The 21,107-nt window shown below is 42.2% G+C and overlaps 1 protein-coding gene across 6 annotated transcripts in view; it reads right to left on the bottom strand.

Moving 5' to 3' along the window:
• The window catches only part of TACC1 (transforming acidic coiled-coil containing protein 1), a 93,646-nt gene that overhangs the window by 4,850 nt on the left and 67,689 nt on the right, over positions 1–21,107 (bottom strand). For all 6 annotated transcript variants that reach the window (XM_054997173.1, XM_054997172.1, XM_054997170.1 and 3 more), the window contains 7 exons: positions 16,214–16,272; positions 14,257–14,397; positions 12,609–12,685; positions 11,221–11,264; positions 3,263–3,423; positions 1,858–1,964; positions 1,178–1,298 (listed from right to left, as the gene is read on the bottom strand). In XM_054997173.1, coding sequence (XP_054853148.1) covers positions 1,178–1,298; positions 1,858–1,964; positions 3,263–3,423; positions 11,221–11,264; positions 12,609–12,685; positions 14,257–14,397; positions 16,214–16,272 — 710 coding nt within the window. The remainder of the gene's footprint in view (positions 1–1,177; positions 1,299–1,857; positions 1,965–3,262; positions 3,424–11,220; positions 11,265–12,608; positions 12,686–14,256; positions 14,398–16,213; positions 16,273–21,107) is intronic.

The raw sequence follows: 21,107 nt of genomic DNA, 5'->3' as shown, positions 1-21,107 counted from the left end.
GTAAGAGATACTTAAAAATTATTCATGTACATAGTATTTCACTGCCCATTTGAAAATGGATGACAAAAACCTAGGAAAACCACAGTTTGGTGTTGGTTTCTGGGGCTTTTGTCTAGAATATCCAACAGTTGCGTTTAACCAGTGATGATTGAAGTAACATGCAATATGTTGAATACTGCAGAAGGAAGATCAAGTTTTTGGACTTTCAGACTGGATTGTCAACAATATGCACTTGGGGGTGTAGCACTTCCAAATTTTAATCTTAATGTCAGACTGCCCCCACCCATGAAAAACCAGCATATCAGAAAGCTAAAAGCATCCAACTCCCCCAATGTATACTGAGATGGTACAGTCCTCAAGTGACTGTACCACATGCCCTTCTTGAACATTTGAACAGGCTGTCAGTCAGGATGATCTGGGAAATCACCAGCACATTTCTAGTTAAAAATCATTCATTTCAGGCCAGATAAATATACCAAACATAAGAAGAACTCTGTTGGATCAGACCAGTATCCTGTTCCACGCGGCCGTCAGTTGCACAAGAGGGCCAACAAATGGCAGAGTTATCATGGCCTTCCCTGATGCTGCTTCCCAGCACCCTGTATCTGTCTAACCCGCTTCTAAAGCAATCTATGCTCATGCCAATCACTACATCCTCTGGTAGTGAATCCCAGAATATAACAACTTGTAGAGTAAAAAAGTACTTCCTTTAGCCCATCATGAATCTATTGCCTATCAAGTTCATTGGGTGTACTCCTCAAGTTCTAATGTTATAGGAAAGGAAGCTCTCTCTATCCACTTCCTCCACCACATACGTAATTGTATGAACCCTTATCATGTTCCCCCATTAATCTTTTTCCTAACTGAATATGTCATGTGCACATGGTGAATTTAGACAGACTGTTAGATCCAGACTAAATTTTCTGCTACTAGCCAGTACTTCCAGGGGGGGGGGGAACAGAACATTCCTGCCTCCCTCTCTCCCACTGCAGCCACTGATCTCCCCAAAATGCTGGCAACTGGAGACCCTCAGGAGTGGCACGAGGAGCAAATCAAGGGGTCTGCAACAAGAAAAGAGAACTGGCGGAAATTCCACCTCACCTTCCTAGTGGAAAACTTAATCTTAGACCCACCCCAATGAATTCCTTCTCCAGCAGAAATGGGGAAGGGGCTTCACCTTTTGCTGCAGGGCTCTATCCAGAGAATCCACCTTCATTTGTTCTTTTCGGAGGCTGGCATGAAGAGCGGCACTCTCAGCTTTAGCCTTGGCACGCACCTGAGCAATTTCTTCATTGGCTCTGCATTGAGGGTGGGAAGAGATGCAAACAAATCAAGTTAACCTTGCTCTGTGCTGACTGCTCTGATTGGCAGCAGCTTCCAAGGCCTGACTGACAGTCAGAGACGGGTTTTTCTCAATACCTGCTACCAAAGGTCCTTTAACTCGAGATGCCAGTAATTGAACTTGAGGACTTCTGCATGCAGGCCTTATGCTTTCCCCCTGAGCCACAGCCCACCCCAACACTGCAATATATTAAACATGATCTTCTAAAGGGCCGTTGGAAATGACAGTGCTGCATCATACGGCACACATCCCCTTTGCACAGGCCCCTTGGAGGGTAAATAACAGCAGATCTTCAAATGCATGAATGACACCAGCAATAGCCCTTTTCTTGATACTGTGCATGGCGTGTTGTATTTCTTGGGTTTATCACCCTCCCCCTGGAATATTATTAATTTGACAGCACTTGATAGTCCACTTTCTTGAAAATATGCAAGCAGGGTAACTGTTCTTACTTTTGTTGATTTGACGGAGGAACCCCAACGCCCTGCTCATTTCTAAACACCTAGATTTCTTACTTGTCTAACTTCTCTTCTGCATGGATTTTCAAAGCTTGGTAGCGCTGCTCCTCCTGCTTGACCCGGTTTAGGTAGTCCTGAGCACACTTTTTCAAGGCTTCTTCATTCTGGGGTGAAGGAGGACAGAAGTTTGCAGAAGATTCACATTGAAAAGTTAATTAAAAAGAAGTAAGCGTAGCAATTACGGTCATTTGAAAAACTGAGGATCTGAAAAGGTACGGAACTGCATTTCGCATCCTCCATACATGTATACACAGAGGTGGGACTCCCTCTTGGAGCATCTAGTTTTCATTTACACAAAGAGCCTTGCACACCCAAACCTGGGCACATTTCTGCACATACAGAGCTCTGAAAGTACCTGGTACCAAGTCACTACTGGTATACTGAGCTTGGTGTTGTCTATCCTGTTCAGCAATGGTTTTCCAGGGCCACAAGCAGAGGTCTTTTCCAGCTACTGTTATGCATTCTAACAGCTAAACTAGACATTACAGCAGCCACAGGTCTGATCTGTGGCCACTGATGCCATTTTAGAGAAGAACGGGGCTACTTAAAATTGCTTCAAGGGCCCACTCCTGATTGGCAGGACCAGGCAAAATAGCTTTGGTGCTTGAAAAGGTGCATGATCACCTGGCCCTGCCATGCCATGCGGCAGTTTTAAAAGGCCAAATTCTTCTCTAAAACGGCACTGGTGGCCAAGGGTCAGATCCATGCCTACTGTTGCATCTAGTTTGGCTCAAAGGCCTGGTTTGAACATGATATTGGATGAAGCAATTCAGCTCCCCACCCTGTGATTTTGCATGGGCTCAGTGTCTTCTTTAAACCGCGTTACAGTCCACACCAACAGATGTGTGTCTTTAGCTTGCTCATCAGAGGCCTTCCTTCCTCCTTTGTCTTTATTATGGCCCACAAGCCATGGAGAAGCAGAAAAAAACACGTTATTGTATTAATTACCTACCATGATATCTCTCCACACATCACTGACCTAGTTTATCCAACAATTTAAGGATCAGGGTCAGAGTAAATTATATACAACACGTTACCTCGGCCCATATTTTCATTTCAGAGAACAGAAATTTAAGTACATCTACCATAATTCTTTGGTCTGCAGATCTAACAGATATTGTGCTGGGGCACTGCAGCTTTGCAGGAGCTGCAACACAACTAAAAGAGCCAGTGAGCCCATATGAAGGTTCTTTGCCTTGCCAGCAGCACATTTCAGCCGGGTTCAAGGGCCTTTAATTTTAGGCAATGGACATTCTTAAAGCACATGGTGGTGGAGTGTGCAGCTTTTGCAGCTACAGAAGACTGATTACTCTGAGTGTCTAATGTCCTGTCACAACAAAAATAAAAAGTAGGACATCCGTCTAGCAGGTAAAGAGGAGAAAGAGCTTCATTGATAGAGGACCTTCTTGAAGCCTTCCAGGACACCCTTCAAGTTTTCATATCTCCTGAACAGGTCGGATAGGGACCTCTCCACTGAATTCAGGTCAGACAATGCCTGTTCCTTCTCCATTGTAAGCTGCTGGAGACTCTTCTGGGATGCCATGTTTGTCCTCTGTTCATCTTCTATGAATTCAAAGGCAGAGGAAACATTAAACAAACTTGGAGCAGAGGGGGAGCGCTGCATTATTTGGTCCTACACAACAACCTTTCTGCAGTTTCAACAGATATTCCCACATTGTACACCCCACACCAAATTCTAAGCTCTTTCATTATGCATGCATGTGACACATACACAGAGCCTTCTCCAAGGTATTATCGGTACAGATGGGATGGGATTCATGCTGCTGCTTGAAAAATCTGGTAGCATGTAACCTGACTCACTTGCACCTTTAAAAAACAGACTTGGGATGGGGTCAAAGGACTATCTACCCAACCAGTGTAAGACAGCATCATTCCTACACCACAATGCACTCCTGTGAACCACCAGCATGATCCAAAGCCTGGTGTACCATAAACAGAGAACAGGTGGTCGAAATGGATTCAGAATTTTGGGGAAGTGATAACATTTCAAAAGTGGGAAATTTATGGATGAAAGGTATACAATTTACTGCAAACCAAACATTAAGAGAAAACTAGTACAAGATGTTCTATCTGTGGTCTATAACTCCAAAAGATATAGCAAAAATGGATAAGAAATACAGAGGGATGTGCTGGAAGTGTAAAGAAGTAGAAGGCACCTTTTACTACATGTGGTGGATGTGCAAAAAAAAAATTGGGAAGAAATATATGCAGAGATTCAAAAGATCTTAAAAACAGATTTTGCAATGAAACCAGAGATTATGCTGTTGGGAATAATGCCAGATAATATTGAGAGAATATTGCATGACTCTTTGAGGTATATGTTAACAGCAGCAAGGATAGTAATGGCAAGTAAATCAAAAGATGACAAATGCCCAACCAGAGAAAACTGGAAGGATAAAACGACAGAATATGTGGCAATGACGAAATGAAAGAATTATATAAATAGAAGACCCATCAAAGAATTTGAAAAGAAATGGGAAAATCGCTTTTTGTATTATAGATAAAGATGAGAAATAAAAGATATGAATAAACAATGAAAATCTGGATAGGAGCTCAGATTAACAGAGATTATAGAACTATTGTTTAAGTTTCAAATTTTCCGAGACTTCCGGTTTGGGATTCATGGAGGTCTAACGCAGCTCCATTTGTGGAGCTGACCGGATTGCCGTTTTAACCGGCCGGAGGGGTGAAAATAACCCGCGGCCGACTGCTCTCAGGCGGGGAGCAGGCAAAGAACGCTCAAGACCCTAGGGTGAGTTAGATCTCGGACGAGGGGGGGCTCTACACAAGGAGTCTCCCCCCCGATCCTTGAGGTCCCACCTTGCGACGGGTCGGCTATAATCTCTGCGGCAATTTTGGGGCCAATTCGGCTGGCATAAGACCTACATACCCAAGCTTCGATCGGGGAGGGAAGTCGAGAGGAGAATTTAAGATCGAAACAGCGATTACAACCCGAGAAAGCTGGAGAGAAGGTAAAGATCGCTATCTCTTGAAACGGGACAGATTGACAAAAACAGAGAGGAAAGAAAGTAGACTTTTAAACTGCAACAGACTAGCGAAAAGGAGGTGAAGACTCGGCAGGAGTTGTATTTTAAAAGAGACTAAGTTTAAAGAAGTTATTACAAAAATCGGACTATTGTTTTGAATACCTGTGGTTTTGGAGCTGTGGGAAAAAGACACCATCGCGAGACCTGCTGTGGGAAGACGGGAGACAGGAAGTGCGTAACAACAATAGAGTGGCTGGAGGGAAGCGGCCCTTGCCAATGGACAGGAAGTGGGGAATCGCCATCTTTGAAAGTGGAAGGGTCGTGGCTTCAGCGGAAGAGGAAGTAGGCCATCTTGGATTATAATAACATAGAGAAACCATAGAGAAAAGACGCCCGACATTTTGGATATAAAAAATTAATTTTGGCAAAGATTGGGACATTTAAAAAAAAGGAAAACGTTTAATTATACGCCACGGAGCTGAGGAAGAGAGCAGATTCGTGGGAGCGAGCTAAAGCAAGCCCCACGATGTCGAAAAAAGAGTGGCAATCGGCAATAGAAAACTTGGACAAAAAACTTATAGACATGATGAAAGAACTTAAGGACACGAAATTGGAGCTTATTAAAGAGGTCAAGGAAGTTACACAGACAGTAAAGTCGGAGCTGTCAGAAGTGAAAAAAGGTGTGGAAACGATTAGCAGTGAATTACAAGGAACGCAGCAGAGAGTTAAAACAGTAGAAGACGCGATGGAGAATTTAATAGACACGCAACAAACAGAGATGAGGCTGGTGAAGGGGAGGATGTCAGTTGCAGAAACTAAACACATGGAGAAGCAGCTTCGTTTTCGCGGTCTGCCAGAAGTGGAAGGGAAGTCAGCGCAAGAACAGATGACTGAGGTGTTGGCTGATTACCTGGGGAAGGAGGAGGAGGAAATTGTGGCTATCCTAGATGTGGCGTATCGTGTGAACTCGAGAATTGCAACCCAGAGGAAACTACCAAGGGATGTGATTGTGCAGTTTACAACTAGAAATATGAAAGAGAGGATTGTGACCAAACAATTTCAAGATCCATTGGAGATTGATGGCAAGACGATTATTATAATGAAGGAACTGCCCAGATCAGTGTTATTGGACAGGAAAAAATATAGAGTGCTAATTCAGACTTTGAAGGACATGAATATCAGATACAGATGGGAGTTACCGGAAGGAGTGTCCTTTGAGTTTGGAGGGGCAAAAAAACGCATCAGATCTGAGCGGGAGATGGAGAGATTTATCAAGGACAATGAAAAAGACTTACCAACAAAACCATGAATATGGAGTGTAAAGTATTATCTTGGAATGTAAATGGACTAAACTCACCGAATAAGAGAAAAAATATTTTTCATTGGCTACTAAAACAAAAATGTGATATTGTTTGTTTGCAGGAGACCCACATTAGAAAACAGGATGTAAAATATTTAAAATCTGGAAAATTGGGCAAAGAATTTGTAGCGGCTTCCAACAAGAAAAAAAGAGGAGTGGTGTTGTATATAAAAGAGGAGCTGCAGCCAAAATTTGTTATGAGAGATGTGGAAGCTAGATTTGTAGCAGTGGAATGTAATTGGAACTTAAAGAGAGTGTTGGTAGTCGGACTTTATGCACCTAACGGTGCAAAGGAAAGCTTCTTTGAGGACTTAAGGAAGCACCTAGACGATCTTGTATATGACCAGATAATTCTTGCTGGAGATTTCAATGGAGTGACAGATTTGGAATTAGACAAAAAGACTACAAAAGCACAAAAGAAAAGAGGACTATTGCCAAAGCTTTTTTTTGAGTTGATTCAACAAGAGACTCTCGAAGACGTATGGAGGAGAGAATATCCTAAAACCAAACAGTTTACTTTTTATTCTGCAAGGCATCTTACATTATCAAGAATTGATATGATCTGGGCCTCAAAGGACTTAGCGCTATGGACTAAGGAGGTAGAAATAATGCCGATGGTAGGCTCAGATCACAACCCAATTATGTGGAAATTTGGAAAAAGGAGAAAAAGGAAAGCCTGGAGAATAAATGAGGACCTGTTACAGGAAAGTGAGAATATGGAAACACTGAGAAGAGAGACTAAGTTTTTTATACAATACAACGTGAATAAAGAAGTACCAACCAGTAAAGTTTGGGACGCGTACAAGGCGGTTGTAAGGGGCATACTAATGGACTTAAATGGTAGAGCAAGGAAAAAGAAAGAGGAGAAAAGACAAGAGATTGAGGAGAAAATAAAGGCCAAAGAAGTACAGTTAAAAAAGAGACCAGGGAAAAAGAAAATACATCAGGAAATCAAAATTCTTCAAGAACAGTTAACAGCAATGAGTAACAAAGAATTGGAGTGGAACCTTAAAAGACTGAATCAAAAAGCTTTTGAGGGTGCTAATAAACCTGGGAAATATTTGGCATGGCAATTAAAGAAGAAAAGGGAAAAGAAAATAATAAATAAAATTTGTGAAGAAAACAAAACGTATTTGGAGCAGACTACCATTAGCAGAGCCTTTTATAAATTTTACGCTAAGCTGTATAATAAAAAAGAAGTAAACAAAGAATCAATAGCATCATATTTGGAGAAAACCAAACTTCCAGAGATCTCGGAAGCTTGGAGAAATAAGCTGAACAGTGAAGTAACTGATGAGGAAATAAATATGGCAATACAATCCGCAAATCTAGGAAAGGCGCCAGGGCCAGATGGACTTACGGCTAAATTTTATAAGACAATGGCCAATGAACTGGCACCATTCCTAAAAGAGGTGATGAACGGAGTTTTTAGGGATCAAAGAATTCCAGACACTTGGAGCGAAGCGAATATATCATTGATCCCAAAAGAGGGCCAAGATCTGACTAGCGTGAAAAATTATAGGCCTATATCACTACTCAATAATGACTATAAAATTTTTGCGAAGATATTGGCGGAGAGATTGAAGGGGTGGCTCTCGGAAGTCATAGAGGAGGAACAAGCAGGCTTTTTGCCAGACAGACAAATAAGAGACAACTTAAGGACAGTGATCAATGCTATTGAATACTACGACAAGCGTTGTGACAAAGAGGTTGGTTTCTTCTTTGTAGACGCTGAAAAAGCGTTTGACAATTTAAACTGGGACTTTATGTTTGCCACTATGGAAAAGCTACAACTGGGAGAAAGATTCGTCAGAGCAATCAAGGAAATCTATAGAGACCAGACTGCAGCAATTGTAGTGAATGATGAATTGACCAAAAAATTGACGATTAGTAAAGGAACAAGACAAGGTTGCCCGTTATCTCCATTGTTGTTCATTTTAGTATTGGAGATTCTGATGATACAAATTCGACAAGATGAGGAAATACGAGGAATAAAAATAAAGGACTATTCATATAAGGTCAGAGCATTTGCAGACGACATAATGTTAATTGTAGAAGACCCACTGGAGAACATGACAAAAGTGATAGACAAGATCAAGGAGTTTGGAGATTTGGCAGGTTTCTTCATTAACAAAAAGAAGTCAAAGATATTATGCAAAAACATGACTAAGCAGAAACAACAATTGTTAATGGAAATAACGGATTGTGAAGTAACTAGTAAGGTGAAATACTTGGGAGTTGAGCTGACTGCAAAAAATATAGATTTGTTCAAGAATAATTATGAAAAATTATGGACTCAGATAGAGAGAGACTTGATCAAATGGAATAGATTGAACCTGTCATGGTTGGGCAGGATTGCAGCAGTTAAGATGAATGTGTTACCAAGAGTAATGTTTTTGTTACAGACAATACCAATCATCAGAGACTCTAAACAATTTGAAAAATGGCAGAGGAAAATATTAGATTTTGTTTGGGCAGGCAAGAAGCCTCGAGTGAAAGTAAAAGTTTTACAAGATGCAAAGGAGAGAGGCGGAATGCAACTGCCCAATCTGAGACTTTACCATGATGCAATCTGCCTAGTTTGGCTAAAAGAGTGGATGACATTAAAGAATAAGAAACTATTAGCCCTAGAGGGATATAAAAAAATTTTTGGATGGCACGCATACCTATGGCATGACAAAGTAAAGGTCAACTCGATGTTCCTGCATCATTTTGTAAGGAGAAGTCTATTTACAATCTGGAAGAAGTATAGAACTTACCTACAAGAAGGAACCCCCTTGTGGGTGGTTCCATATGAGGTGATAGATCCGAGAGCTGTGGATAATGAACAACAATGTTTAACGTACAAAGAAATAACTAAGATTGAAGTATCTAAACTTAGAATAAAGACGCAAGAGGAACTATCACCTAACTATGATTGGTTTCAGTATAGACAGATTAGAGACTTATACAACTCAGACTTTGCAAAAGGGGGCATACGAACAGAGAACTCGGAACTAGAGCAGACCCTTCTTAAAGAAGACAAGAAAAGAATATCCAAGGTATACCAAGTATTGCTGAAATGGTATACTGAGGATGAGATAGTTAAAACACAGATGGTGAAATGGGCTATAAATTTCAATAAAGAAATAACAATGGAGGCATGGGAATACTTGTGGAAAACTACAATGAAGACAACGACATGTATCAATATTAAAGAGAATATTTTCAAAATGATTTATCGTTGGTACATGACACCAAAGAAGATTGCGCTAGGGAATTTGAATACTTCTAATAAATGCTGGAAATGTAAGAAACATGAGGGCTCCCTCTATCATATGTGGTGGTCGTGTGAGGTAGCTAGGCAGTTCTGGGGGGAAATAATAAGAGAAATGAGTGAAATTTTACAGTTTCAAATAAATAAGAACCCAGAACTCCTGCTGCTAAACTTGGGAATGGAGGGAATTCTAGCCCATCATAGGACGTTGATTTTTTATATGACTGCAGCAGCTAGACTTTTGTATGCGCAGAAATGGAAAGTACAAGAAGTACCAACTATTGAAGATTGGATCTACAAATTGCTGTATATGGCTGAAATGGATAAGATGACAAGAAAACTGAGAGATCTGGACTCAGGGCAGTTCAACACAGACTGGGAGAAGCTGAAACAATACCTGGAGAAGAAATGGGAGGTGGGAGGAAAACTGTGGCAGTTTGAGAACTACTGAAATATAATAAAAGTATAAAAGAGAGGGGTGACTTTACCGGGGGAGGAAGAGAAATGTGAATTTATAAGCAGTTAGATTAATTGATTGAGATATATATAGATATGTATAGGTCAACTGATAGAGAATAATTAATGATAAGGTTTAAACATGAGGATTGACTAACTAACAATATTTTCTTTCTTTGACAAGATTTATATGCACCAAACTGAATGTATAGAAGAGTTAAATTGATTGAGTATCTGAGGAGTTATATAGAATTACCATAAAAAGTTGAAATGAGTAATATATAGAGAATAAATCAAATTGTTTGATTTAAATGTGGGAAATTTTTATGGTTTATATATTTTTATAGGTTTATATAGAATTATTCAAAATTGGAAAATGGGATAAATTGTTTATCTAAAGACGTATAGTTTGGGTGTATAATAATTAAAGGAGTTAATGATGCACTGCTTAATATAATGGAGAATGTATATCTGTTTTAGACAGAGGAATTTAATAGAAGTAAGGGAAAAGGGACAGAGGGTGGGAAAGCTGTTGGAAGTCAACAAAAGGGGGGGAAAGGGAGGGGGTTAGAAACGAAAAATTAGGGGAAAATTGATTGTAATGTAAAAATAAAAATGTTCTAACCCAATAAAAAATTTTTCAAAAAAAAAAAAAGTTTCAAATTTTCCAAAATAGTCTATAGAAACATATATTATTTAATTTGACTAATTTAGTATAGTTAGCATAATTTGGTGCAGTATACTATATTATTGCTAGTATTACAATGTACAGATTATGTTTTATAGAATTAGTTTGGAGGTAAGAAAAGAACAGCAAATATTGTCAAATACTTTACAATACAGTATTTTTAATATTGGATTTAATAGTGAGATACAGTAAAAGAGAGGAAATGTCTCTTAGAATGGTTGTTATAAACTTGAATATGATCTATAAATGATATATGGTTACTGTATTCTAAATAATCTATGTAATGGGTATCTCAATCTTCCCTTAGTGTAACGTATATTCCTGTTCCTCCTTTTTTCGCTTTTCTGTATCCCTTCTATTGTTTAGAAAATAATTTTTTAAAAAAAAACTCAAACAGAGAACAGGTGCACCACATTACAACTCAAGCAGAGCAACACAGCTGCACATCTCTCTATGCTCTCTGCACACTGTGGCCTGGATTACGCAGATTTGGTGGGGGGTAGGAGTGGACAAGCTGGTTTGCAGTGAAGCTTGTTAACCTCCCATGCACATCTGTTCTCATGCAAACACCCAACACTTAGCAACTGCTTACCTATCATCTGGGCAATGGTCTTCTCATATTCAGCCACTATCTTCCTACAGAAAATGGAGGGCGGGGGAAGAGAGACAAATTAGTATCAGGATGTTTACGTCTTTCGACCTTGAACGGAAACCTCTGATACATCTTATTTCCTTCCTCTTCCAGCAACTTCCTTCCAACCCACTTCCTAGACAGATGCCTGTTGCATTCAGACTAGAACCACTCCTCTTTTGCAGAGATCTGCAGTTGCTTTGGGATGGTTACATGCATATTTATGGCACTCTCAAGGCCTAATCAACTGTCTGGCTTCCAGACAAGGAAGCTGGTCTACTTTGGTTGGGCGCTTGTTCATTATTGCACAATTACTGTAATAATAAAATGGTGGTGGAGCATGTAGGGACTCTCAGCACAATTCCATCAGGCAGGTCATGCGGAGAACATGACTGGGCACAAGATCACCCAGTAAGCTTGCATGTGAGCTAGGATTTGAACCTGGTCCAAGACCAACACTCTTATCCATTAGACCACACACAGGTATACCACAGGTACGCCAAACCCTGTGTTCTCCTCGTTGCACCATATTGAACTCCACCCAAGATCTTTAAGATGGAGAGATGCCAGGCATCAAACATGGGACTTTCTGCATGCAAGGCACGAGCTCTGTCCTACAGGCCTTTATATGGAGCCAACACCTTAGGACATTTAGCTCAGCACTGTCTATGCTGGCAGCCACTCACCTGAGTTTCAGGCAAAGAAAAGTCTTTGCCATCACCTGCTACCAGAACCTGGGATCCAACTGGGGAATTTCTGCATGCAAGCAGGTACTCTGCCTCTGACGCACAGCCCCTCAAAAGCTGGGAAGGGCAAAACTTCTTGAGCCACCAGGTTAATCCCATAAATTGGTCAGAAGGGGGAAAAGGCATCACCCTGAGCGACTGGTCAAGGACATAATCAAGAACAACAAGCGGGAATGTGTGGATGAGCATGTGAATGGGAAATACAGTGGGCAAATGAATGATCTAGGAGGGTATTCTTTACTATTAATGTATTTGCTTCATTTATATGCTGTTTTTCTTCCCAGTGGGAAAGCATAATTCTCTCCCTCGTTTTATCCTCCCAACCCTGTGAGGGAGGTTAGGCTGACTGTGTGTTATTGGCCTAAACTTTGAACCTGAGTCTCTCGGGTCTTGGTCCAGCCACTGTACCACAGTGGCTGCACTGTGAGCCCTATGCAACAGCAGAATAAAAAACTTTTAAGTCAGCAATGGGTGGGATCCCAACTGTAGCATTCCAGCAACATTCAATTCTGCTTTCTACAACCTACAGCTGAGCTGTTGCGTATCTCATATAAACATTCCTAAAACCAGTTCTTCGTAACAGTGCACGTTGTGTTTTTTTACCTCATTTCCAAAACCTCTTGCCGACTTCCTTCATATTTTTGCTTCCATTCATTTGCTTCAATCTCTTTAGAGATTATCTAGAAGGAATGGAAACAAAGCCACAGGTTTTAGCTCTCCTCATCACAGACCTTCCTCCTATCCCACCACTGCAAAAAAACAAACAAACAGCAAGGTGTACATCTGTTCCAGAAAAGTTGTACCATTTGTTTCTTTAAAGCAAAATTTGTGGGGCACAGATCATATTTAGGGTTGCCCATTTTAGACCCAAAGGCTCGGTCTGCCACCTTCAGTGGCCATACTGCCTCTTTCTTTGAAAACAGGGTGTTATCTGACTAGCAAAAGTCATCAAACCTCATGCCACAGTCACCACTGAGTACCTTTTTAATCCTGTCCTTCCTTCAACAAGCTCAAAACAGTTTACATAGTTCTCCTCCATTTTATCCTCACAACAACCCTGGGAGGGAGTGACTGGCCCAGAAAGTTTCATGGCAGTATTTGAATCTGTCTCCTTCAGATCTTGGTCCAACATTTTAACCGCTATATGGCACCGGCTGTCAAGGTTAAAACTGAGACGTGGACCCCGTTGCTCTCAATGCGCTCTCTGACTGGAAATGATTAGATAACGTAGCATTGTACTTCTCAGTTGCTAGAGTTGGGGGCTTGAAAACCAGAGACAAAATAAGACAGACAGAAAGTGGTACTCTGCTGGCCAGGAAAACACACTCAGTGCTACAGAAGATCCAGCTTGTGAGAACGCTGCTTGCTGACCAACCTGAAGTCTCTGAAACACACACGCGCGCGCGCGCGCACTCACCATGAAGGAGGGGCTGCTACCATTCATATATCTTCATCATTCTTCTTCTTGACTACTTTCCCCTGCTCCCACCTTCACCCAACTCCTTAGGAAAATTAGCAGCTAATAGCCAAACTAGAGAAAATGAGATCTCACAACTATTTTTTTAATCTGTAAACAGCAGCTAGGGGGGCGGAATTTGGATAGGGCTGCCATACAGATGGGAGTGGGAGGTCAACCCTTTACTTCCACACAGTTTTCTTGATCTCAAACATTCCCTAAGAGTTCCAATTTGCCTCACTGAAGGAACAGAGGAAGCATATAAGCTGCTTATGTAAAAATAAATATCAGCTCTAGCAGAGCATTTGAGGAAAAACAAGGTGGGAAAGAAGAGTTTACGCTTCTGAGCACATCTGCTTAAGCTCCATGGCAGTGAATGGAGCACACAGCACCTGATGAAGGCTTTATTTTATTTACATTTAAAACAAAGAAAGAAGAAAACATTTCCTCACAGGAATCATCCAGCATCATCTCTTCCCCACGTAGACCCTCTCCTTTGGTGAACAGGCTTTGCTGAGCCTCCAGAGGGTAGGCCTGTCAAATCAATCTCCCCCTGTGTCCTGTGAACTCCTTCAGAGGTGTGACTTCTCCATGGTGTCCCTCCCCTGCCAAACCTATAGCAATCCTTCTAGCTCCAAAGCATGGTTCTGTTCTAACCACTCCCTGTCCTGCCCCTCCTTCCCCATTATCTTCTGCTCTATCCTTTCCCCTTCATTTTAAATAAAGCCCACAACCTCTTAGCTCCAAAGGTGCATACCCATAGTTAGCACACTGCGGGACTAGCCTGTCTCTCACCTCCTCTCTGATCAGTGTTAGAACTGCCATCTTGTCAGATTCATTGAGGCAAATGGCATCCAAAGGGCTTTCGGCACTTCCCCTTGTGCCAGCTGCCAGAACTCCTGAGGCCTTCTCCACAGAACATGGCTCAGGATTGCCCTATGGAAAGAATGATTGGTCAAGAATACAGCCATCCATCTTGAACCAGGCAGTTTTTAGAAGTTGGCCCCAAAACACCAGCATCCAAGTGTTTGGGTCATAACAGGATTTGAATCTAGTGGTATCCTAGAGCCCAACAAGATTTTCAGGGTATGAGAGTCAAAGCTCCCTTCTTCATATACTTCTCTTCACATGGTAATAATGGTTATCCAAATTTGGCTCCAGGGAAACTCAAATCCACTAGTCAATAGGTCTCTATCAAACTAGGTTTTGTTGAGATTTTGTTTGTTTTGCAGATTTGAAATATCACAGTTAAGTACTGGAAAGACTAAAGATATGTAAAGCCAATGATTTAAAAAACAAACTGATGCATATGTACAACACACACTCCAAGCCTATGAAAAGTTTTGTTTAGATTTCTGAGCATTCAAAGAGATGCAACATGAATTTTTTGTAACCTTTTGTCATAACCAGAAATACAGAGACACAAGAAAGCAAAGCCATTAGGCCTGTACTGTTACAAATTCAAAGATACAGCTTATGGAGGGATAGAAAACAGCTAGATAAGAGGCCCCTTATTCTTTATATGAAACATTTCTGTTTTTCAAAGTATGTTACTAATGAGGTTTATAACAATCAGTTAAAAATACACAATTTATATCTGAGTGTGTATGAATGCCATCACTAATAAGCCCCACAGGCAACATATTATTTGCAGAACAGAAAAACTCACATTTAAAAAAAAATCCTCATAAATTGAATTGGCTTACAATTCACTTTAAACAAAAAAAACCTGCCATTTTTTTTGGTATAATTTTATGGGCAGTGGTGTTAAAAAGTGTAAGTCACCCCAAATTGGTCTAAAAATAATGGATTTTATTCCATTTAGCTGTCACACCCTTTCCCCAGTCCTTGCAAAAAGACACACTGCATCCCAACAGAAGCCTTCTCCAAGATCTCTCTCTGCACAGCTGCCAGCAGAGGGCACAGGTCTGAGGCTACAGTTTTACAATGCAAAGCAGCAACCAATGGACTAGACCCTGAGTCAGGCAAGCCTTTGACTTCCAGTGTTCTGACACCACCACTTGACACAACATAGCTGCCTGGAAGCAAGACTTCCGAGTTCCTGTTCTATGTTATATTGTGTCTGCAAATTGTTGTTGTTTTTTTAAAAAATCATGTTGATATTCTGCTCTTCCTTCAAGCAGCTCAAGGCAGCATACAGGGAGGGGGTTCTCTCACCCAATGCTGCAATGCAGGTTATGCTGCATGGCAAACAGAGGGGCAGCATTTTAAAAAAATGACCATACGTCACACAAATCAGCCTGATGGATACACTCTTAAGGGAGAGGGCAGGACTGTATTGCTAGTTTTCCTCTATGAGGATGTTGATTTGCGAGTTTCAGTTTTCATTGTTTTAAAACAAGCACATTTCTTATCCCGATGACTGCAAAGATATGTTTGAAAAACCCACGTCTGATGAGATCTCAGGAGCCAGAAGAGACAAATCGCATCTCCTTGACTCACTGTACAACCAGCATAGGCAGACTAAATTATCCACAGAATTCCTGACATCCATACTAATAAAAAAATGGGAATTCTTGAAAAACCATATTCTGTGACCTGTGTGACTGCAGAATCCCATTGTAGATGCACCCCTATGTACAAGGGGAACAAACAAAGGATGAAAGAGTCCTCAACTCTGTCAGGCTGAAAGATGTCATTCAATGGGAATTGTGCGGGGGCATTTCAAATACCCACAGAGATGGAGCTGCTTTGTATTTCCAGTGGAGGACAGACTGGCCCTCACGCTTACCAAGACGTTGCTGGGATCACTGCTCTCTTTCAGGTTGCAGGATGGATCCTTACTGAAACCTAAAGCGAAAGAACACAAGTAGGTTATACACTCTGCGAGCATCTTAGAAAGGAATTCACTGGAATAAGGGAAGCAAAGATCAATCTCTTCTTAATCCCAAGCCTCTTCTACTCCCTACATGTTTGGGGCCAAAAAGTAAGATAGTTTTTTAACTGGCTGGGCTCATGGTACATGTGCAGTTCCAGAAATATAAAAATAACTCCCCTCCCCCAGCAGTTTCTGCTCAAAACTGGTGCCACAGGAGGGGGGGGCTCTCCTTCCCACACACTGCAGTTCTGAGCTAAATAGGGCCCCCACAGACTCTACTAACAACGTTCCCTACAGCAGCAGCTCTGTGGCTGTGGGGAAAGCCATCGGAAAAGTTCCCAGACTGGTTAAAAAACAGAGTTTGTAGTTTGCCCTGAGTGTTACAGGTTGTCAGGGATTGTGTTTTGGCTGGAAAGGCTCCCCCCACCCTTGCACTTTGCTGCATACTTGGGGTTGGTTCACACATGCACTTATACATCACTTCATTCTTCAGCAACCTGCAATGGGAAACTGTTGATTCATACAAAGTATGGCATTTGTAGAAGCATTTGATGTTATGAAAAAAGAGTATATGGAATTATGAACTGTTTGAAGCCTGTTTTTCAAATTGATCCTAAGGCACTGGCCATTAATTTCACAGGTTACATCTATATTCTATTACCAGTATTATGAGAGGGTAAAGTTCTTGCTACTTGTTTTCTTTGAACCATGCATAATTTTATAAACCTGATTTGGATGCAAATTCCACTTAACCATGAAATTCACCTTGGTTGAATCTACCCTAACTCACAAAGCTGTTGTAATACTGCCCCCCACCCCCATCCAGCAGTATACTGCTCTAAGCTCCTTCAAGAAAAGGCAAAGTACAATTAATTTTTCCTTACACAAGCCCTGCTTCTTTAGTGCTGTTCCCATTCCACTCAGTGAGACTTGAACAAAAAAGCTTCTTGGTGGTTGAGGGGGTGGGGGTGGGGAGGAACAATGCTTGGATTTTCTGCCTCAGACATCAAAATGTCTTGTACCAGACATTTTGCCACATGCAGAAAATAAGCAACTCCCAAATAAAGATCCTTCTATTTTTTTGTTGCCTTATTCTCCCCTCCCCCCTTCTTTTTACTGCTTCTCAGGAGAAACAGCTGTTGTCATACCCCACCTCCCGAGGCAGCAACTCAACGGAATGGGACGTAACACCCTGCTGGTATTTGCATGAGGTGGTCAAGAACAGCTGTTTCTTCCCTCAGAATGACAGGAATGCAAATATCTGACCAGCTGGGCCCAGAAACCAGTGGCAGATTTTATATGCCCCCTTCTATTCTTATCTGCTGTCCAAATAAATACCATCTCCAGCTGTAAATGAGAGATACGGAACATGCCTTTGCAATGTTCCTTTACTGAATCCTGTCTTGGCTGCTAAAGAAGTGATTTACTGTTTACTATCAGGCAGCCATCTCTGCAAAGGGAACACGCATGGTGCTGCAGAGGATTCACAGCCTTTCAGGAAGATACTCTGATGCTCGTCAGTTCACATGGGGTACTAGAGAGACCTGTTCAACCTCATGCACACTACATGTTCCAAGAGGATGTCCTGGTGATGGTGGACTGGCTGTTTTACAAGAAAGTTTGCCAGTTATCTTATCTCTAAGGAGTCCCTGACAAAGTTTTGATGTGTTCCAGGGTTGTATAAAATACAGTTTTAAAGCCACAGTGCTACAGAGGCAAAGATATTCAAAATGGATTTTGTGGAATAGAGCACAGGGAAAAACAGCAGCAAGGAGGCATGCATCTCCACATTTACAGAAACAAACAAACCCCTCCTGCATGTGGAAAATTAGCCTGCAAGCTAAAAACCTTCACTCCAATATGCTAGCTGTGGCATCTGATATTCTTGGGCTGATAGCAGTGACAACAAATGGAGTCAGTCCGTGGCCCTTCACTCCACTGTGGTAATTAATGTTGTCCAACCCAGTAGCTGGAATGGCACCATGACGCCTCCAGAAGGTGATTAATGGGCCATAAGAACATGGCAAGGGAGAGTCAAACAAAATAGAAATCCGTATACACTCTTATCTGGGTCATTAAAAAGTCTAGCTGTATGCAGATGTCACAATAAACCATGATCTGTATACATTGGTTTGATCAAACCTCCATTAGTGGTGGTGTCTGAATGCAGATGGTCCAGCAAAGCACAGGTTGTACTAATTCTGATTTATCATGACATCTGAATTCACAAGCCACACTTTGCTAAGTAGCATGGCCCCCAAGAGCCAACTTATCAGAAAGATAGCAATATAGGAAGGATGACCCTCTCCTTAGCTGGCAGGTAGGAGAGAAGGAAAAGGCAGACAAATTAGGGCTTATGCATATTCACGCATTTGTTGCTTATAGGGCAGTCAGAACCCCTAGTAGGGGTGGGGGATCCCCTGCTCCCAGCCTCTACCACCCACTGCTACTCACCTGGTTGGCAGGGGAGAAAGGCCCTGGGGAACGGGCCCAGGAGGCAAAAAACCTCCTGGGCTTGTGCACAGCGGGCTCCCTGCTGGCCTGATGACATCACTTCTGGAAGTGACATCATCACACTCTGCAATGGGCATGCTTCACAGGGGCCAACAAAGTGCTAGGTCCACCCTCCCACCAGGAGGGTAAGGAGACCTGGCAATTCTAGATGCTTACCTTTGGTAAGCTAGACAGTTTGTTGAACAATGTGATCTAAACTAATCACAGTTTATCTTGTAATCTATGTAGTCTTTGCTGAAGATGTCTGGCAGACAGGGAATGAGGAAGTTCTAAGTAGGGCAGCAGAAGCCAAACTCACATGTTTTTGATCCAGAATTGACTATCTTTATAATGAAAAAAAGGGCTGCAGTCTCCCAGGATCTGCAGCCAACCTACTTGAAGTAGAGGCATAAGCTTTAGGGTCAGTATTTTACCACAAGTAAGGTTGAGGTTTTAATACTGTACGCGCAGCCCTCCAATGAGGCAAATAATGCTTCATGGGTCTATTTCAGGTCAGAGAAACTGGCGAGGGGGGTGGGGAGCTAAAGCCACTCTTTTTTCTTCCACCACAGTTCCAATCTGAATGGCCTCGGCACTGGTGGAGTTTGGTTCCCAGCAGCTGCCATCTTACTTTGAGAGGATTAGAGTCAGGTTGGGGTTTGAGGCAAAATATATTGACTATTTTGGCCTTTAAGCCTAATGGAATGGCCTAACTATTGCTAAGCCTTAACTCACTTTGTACCATCCCCTTTGCGCCAAGGTGAATCTAATCAGCAACAATGTTGGCATCCGTCAGATGATGGGGGTGGGGTCCACATACTTAGGGTACCATGTTTGTGAGCATTTTCCAGCAGGAAATCTGTCCTGTATAGGTCCCTAGTATTTTTAGGGGAAAGGTTTTCATGCTTGATGCTACTCTTTCAGAAAACTTTGAGTGGAGCAGTCTGGAGCAAGGTTTGCACATAGAGCAGAAAGAGGTGAGAGAATGGACTTCATTAGGGTTGCCAGGTCCCCTTACCCTCTGGGTGGGAGACCTGGCACTCACCTTTTTAGTTATCTTCACGCACATGCAAAGTGTGTGGGCGGTCTTGGGCTGTGTGATGACATCACTTCCAGGATGTGACGTCATCAGCAGGCCTTATGCCACCTCTGGAAGTGCTCCCGTGCTCCGCAGCAGGCTGATTTCAGCCCATTTAGGCTGAATTGGGCCTGTTTGGAGCCAGAATCGGCCCACCGTGGAGTGCAGGAGCGCTGCTGAGTTGGTGCAATAGGCCCTGGAGTGCTGCTATGCTTTGCAGCGGGTCAATTTCAGCCCCAAACAGGCCCACTGCAGAGTGCAAGAGCACTGCTGGGAGGGCCCTCACAAGCTCCTGTGCTTCACAGCAGGCCAATTTAGGCCTCAAATGGGCCCAATTCAGCCCGTTTGGGGCCGCCATGGCAGAACGCAGGAGCACGCCCTGCTACCTGGGAGGCGCATTCCTCAGCCTTTTCCCCTGATGGTCAGGTAAGTGGGGGCAGGGGGGGTGATGTGTGGGAGTGTGGCATCCCTCGCCCTCAGTGGGGGACTGGTAACCCTAGACTGCACTCACTTCACACAGCCAGTGGGGGGATCCCATACTGGAATACTCTTTGCTTTAAAAAAAATCCCTGAAAATAGAAAACTAGGGCTGCTTCCCCACAGTGATGAGTGTCCATGCAGTTCTTGTTGGAACAGGAATGGCAACAGAAGTGTCCCCCGTACTTTCCTTGCCTTGACCATCTATGGTTGCTGTCACCCTCACTCTGTCTCTGGAATGAGCTTTCACACTTTTTTAAAAAAGTGAGAAATAGATTACTGGAGTGTTATAACAATGTAACAGTTCCCAGCTTCCATTTAAAAATTAAGTTCTGTAACCCTTTCCACTGGAGATAAGGGAAAATTCGCAACGTGCACCATAACTCCACAACAAAAGGAGCTAGGACTTAAGTTTTTTTTTAAAATGTGGGAAATGGTACACTGTTGGTATAGATTATTATAACATTATAAAGCTACAGCCAATGGTGCCCACAAGGACGGAGATAAGGAAAATGACACCAATGTAGGCAGGATCTACAAAAATGTTCACCTGCCTGTTGGCACGACATCCAAAGGTGCTCAGGCTACAGTCTTTCCAAAAAAGACTGTACTAGACAGAAGCACACTCTCTCAGCCTAACCTACCTCACAGAGTTGTTGTGGGGGGAAATGGAGGAGCAGAGAACAATGTAAGCTGCTTCGAGTCCCCATTGGGGAGAAAGCCGGGGTATAAATGAAGTAAACTTAAAAAATAAAGTAA

This window comes from Eublepharis macularius, chromosome 14 (assembly GCF_028583425.1).
Source record: "Eublepharis macularius isolate TG4126 chromosome 14, MPM_Emac_v1.0, whole genome shotgun sequence".
Taxonomy (NCBI): Eukaryota; Metazoa; Chordata; class Lepidosauria; order Squamata; family Eublepharidae; genus Eublepharis; species Eublepharis macularius.
The sequence above is the reverse complement of the archived record's forward strand: the minus strand, read 5'-3'. Positions and strand labels throughout refer to the sequence as shown.